The 4,072-nt window shown below is 39.6% G+C and overlaps 1 protein-coding gene across 1 annotated transcript in view; it reads right to left on the reverse strand.

Moving 5' to 3' along the window:
• The window catches only part of LOC109479247 (cell death regulator Aven-like), a 10,646-nt gene extending 6,651 nt beyond the window's left edge, over positions 1–3,995 (reverse strand). The window contains exons 1-5 of the mRNA XM_019781179.1: positions 3,634–3,995; positions 3,089–3,251; positions 2,533–2,603; positions 2,061–2,165; positions 18–122 (exon numbers count right to left, since the gene is read on the reverse strand). Of these exons, the coding sequence (XP_019636738.1) occupies positions 18–122; positions 2,061–2,165; positions 2,533–2,603; positions 3,089–3,251; positions 3,634–3,870 (681 nt within the window). The 5' untranslated portion in view covers positions 3,871–3,995. The remainder of the gene's footprint in view (positions 1–17; positions 123–2,060; positions 2,166–2,532; positions 2,604–3,088; positions 3,252–3,633) is intronic.
• Positions 3,996–4,072: the final 77 nt, after the last annotated feature.

Raw genomic sequence — 4,072 nt, forward strand, 5'->3', positions numbered from 1 at the left:
ATGCTGGAGGCTGTTGCCTCAGAGATAGACAGCCTGGGTTTGAGGGGAGTGTGATGAAGAGTGTCCTGCTCACATGATGCATGGCTGGCTGCTTCTTCATTGAACCTCTCCACTAAATCCTCCTAGCAGAGCAAAAGGGATGATAAATGGACAGCTTTAGTCAACTTTCTCTGTGCAAATTTCCTGAGATACAAGTATTCTCTTGGTCCTAATAGTATTTTCCCATGCTTTTGTTATCAACCATTTTACTTTATAGTGAGGGCATACTCCTGACAGTAAGGTAAAGGAAATATCTACTGGTGAAGCCAATATCTTGCTTTATGTGATGGACCCCAAAAGCCTATTTCCTAGGTATTATCAAGGAACCCATTATATGGCTTTGAAGATGAAGAGGATTGCAAGGTTTTGTGCTTTTTTGCTGTGATTGGTATCACCAGGTTTTCAGCAGAGTTTGTGTACAGTACTTTATTGCACATCTGTCATCACAAAGACTCACCATAAATAGCACCAGCTTTATCATGGGCAGAGATCCATTATAGGATAACATTTTTAAAAAAGTACATTACCAACAGCATATCATTGCCACTTGCAACACAAAAAGAAGGAAGCTTTGCATCATGTTTAAGTTAATTTGCACTGCCAAATTTGAAAATAGCAAAGTCACCACTTCCGTTCACAAAATTTTTCAGTATATATAGCTTTTTTTGCACTTTTTTGCTGTGTATTGCCATGGGTAATTGCAGAATTTGTACTCATCAATATGACTAATTTCTTAACTTATGAAATTATGAAGTGTAGATTGGAGTATCAAATATTATTAAAATGCAATTGAAAACTAATTATACGTGAGGAAAGGTCTCATTTGACAGAGAAGTATTGCAATTTTGGAACATGTAATGCTTTTTGGCCCAATTAGTACGATGCCTTGTTTATTAGTAGCTTGATTGATGCACAATACGGTACCCTAGCCTGCCATTAGGAGCACATGTGTGCTTGCTTTCACCTGGAATTTCCCTCTTATTGCTTTTAAAGTAGTTTGAAAACTGTATTTGTAGTATTACAACTACATGTATTGATCTATGAGGTAACAGTGAGTACAGAAAGTTGTGAACTGTTTTGGTAGTACATGTACATACATGTACTTACTAAACTGCAGAATCCTACCAAAAAATCATAATTTTAGTGCATTTGGTGCATTTTAATTTCATAATTATTTTTAAGAAAATACAAAATTGCACTTCTAGTATGGCCATGAATGTCAATTGTTTTGATCTAATCTGTGTTGTTCTTTGTTGTAACTATATTTCAATGATTTGGACATGAAGTAAGTTTTGTGACTTCTTTTTCCCTGTCAGTTTGTCTCTAACCTGACAAAATGTGTGCCCAAAGAACTGGTCTATCCTTGTTATACTGATGTCAGTCCTGCACAAAACAGGATCAGCATTCTCATCCACCCTTCTGCCCACGCACCCACCCACCCACACACACATGTATCTGTTTAGTACCCTGCAATAGTTTGTCCTCTACCAAGGGCAAGTGAACCTACATGTAAGCTGTCTTCCTTATTGACAATTAGCATACCATCAGTTTTTATTGCAATGCAAAGGGCAAAATGTGCCTCTGTTGGATCAAAAATCTGATTGCTGTAATCATAATATGATTAAAATCTTTCACAATCCACTTCGTAAAGTCAATTTGGAAACGTTAAGGTACAACTATACTGGTAGCTCAAATCAGGATTTTATGTACAACTTACAAGTTCACTGAGGGCAAAGAGCATTTTGGTACATACATGGATGAGTTTGGATTATTTTTCATGAATGTGCCTAGTTGGGGGCATAACTTGCCAATCCACTTGAGACTTTTACCTCAACTTGGCCGTACTAAACTACATGGGACCTAGCTTTCAACATTCTCAATCTATAAAGGTAATTGTGATCAAGGATAGATCTACAAGGAATACATTTTGCAGCTAGACTTAAACTGAACCAATGTTAGGCAGGTGATTATAACTCTGATTATTGGCAGAAAGGTAAAGAGATACAGTCCCTGATACCAACCGTGAGTGACTCTGGGCTGATGTTGAGTCTCCTGTGTAGAGGAATGGCCTGTAGCGACACTGCCAGGAGGTCACAGTCCAGGGACAGGGGCCCTCCTGTAGGGAGCTGGGACAGGGGCGGATGAAACATGCAGTGTTACTTATGCATGTATAGGCATACTTTTTTGTAGCTGCTGAGTGGTAATGTTTTGGTCACATTCATGTACATGTACATCTTCCTTTTGTTGACATGCTGAATGAGCAATCTGTACATAGCACAACAACAGAATATTCAGTCAAAATCCTTCCAGGACTCAGTGTACAAACATACACGTGCACTTAACTGTAACTTTTACAGTAACACTGCTAGAAACATCTCAAAATATGTAGTAACTGTAGTTACTGTGTGATATGCCAAAAATGGTGAAAATGCACTCTTATTTATTGTTTGGCATACAAATGTTCACTTCACATGATTGTGTACATCTTTCTACCTGTGTTTCTCCTGCCTCGTCAGCCTCCCAGTCCTTCTCATCCTCAAACCTGAACTGAGCTTCAGCTTCACCTGCAAACACCCACACAGCATGTCATGAAAACACAATTGTACTGATGATACATGTATATATACAACACTGCACATCAGCTCTCCTCTAACATTCACAAGTCACAGTTTTACATACACATAGCCACTCAGGTAAGATAAAACTGTAACACCAGTTACTCACTAAAATAATTATCTCTGCAGGTCAACCACTCTACAGCTAGAAATTGTTAGCTTGCAAGGAAAAATGGACACCCATTATGCCAGTAGTAGTGTGGTTGGTTCCCCATTAAAAACCTTTGCATATGTGTTATCACTTTGATGACTGCCCGGCCTGTACAATAGAATACTGGGAGAAGCACTTTTCAAGTTGTCCAGGACAGCACTTTGTAGTCAAAATGATTACTACTGTGGGGTGCTTCAGAGGAATAACCAGTTTGCTAGGAGGAGATGGTTACAGATCTGCTGGGATTTGTCAAACTTGCACTGAAGCTGCAGCAAAGACTTACCTGATGTGGCCAGAAGGGATCTGAAGTCCGCACCCCTGAGTGTCACGTCACTTCTGTCCTCGTAGCGGGGCAGGGGTGCTTCATACCTGTCCCAGTTACTCAGCACTTTTCTCCTGGAGAAGGTCCTACCAGCCCCTGCCTCGTCCTCTGAATGTGAGGATTCCTGTGATACAGCAGGGAAAGGCGAGATGTAATGTTAATGTTATTGGGCCAAATGAACTTAATTATGATCATGATGCAAATGTGAGACAGTTAATATTGTTATATCTACTGATAAGTATACTACTTAATAGTCTTAATACATGTAATGTAATGTTATGTATGTAGTTGACAGGCCAGAATATAGCATATATAGTAGCATATATAGTAACTTATATATACAGCATTTAGTATATAAAGTAACTTATAAACTCACTGCATACTGGCATATCTGCAAAATATCCCGTGCATTAAAACATTTGCTATTATGATATGTAGATGTAACCTTGTTGAAAGAATGAAGGCCCTCACATAATTTTGTGCAAATATTTTCCACTGCTACCTACATCGCTAGAATCTGCAGCTTTTCTCGTCCCTCCCCTTGTGTCATCTTTGCCTCTGCCAGTGTCGTTCTCCCTACTTCCCTCTCGCTGTGCTTGGGACGATTTTGAGCGGCTAGATGAGGACGACTTGGACGACGACGTGTCTTCGTCTTTCCCTTTATTGTCCTTGCTTTTGTCTTGGATGCCATGTTTCCTCTTATATTGTGCACTCCTCTTCTTTTTGTGTTGATCTGGCTTCATTTTAGCAGAGCAAATTGTTCAGTAGACACGTAAAATAAAGAAAACGTCATAAATTTCTGACTGGTGTACGCTCGGGCACATCGTCGTCCACCATGTTGAAAGGTCAGAGGTTAGAAAGTTCACCGGAAAATTTGGCGGGAAATTGCCAAGCGTCTCGAAATAGCAACCTGAGTGAGCGCGGCATTACTAACATTACTAATTC

Source organism: Branchiostoma belcheri, unplaced genomic scaffold (assembly GCF_001625305.1).
Source record: "Branchiostoma belcheri isolate BF01 breed outbred unplaced genomic scaffold, Haploidv18h27 scaffold47, whole genome shotgun sequence".
Taxonomy (NCBI): Eukaryota; Metazoa; Chordata; class Leptocardii; order Amphioxiformes; family Branchiostomatidae; genus Branchiostoma; species Branchiostoma belcheri.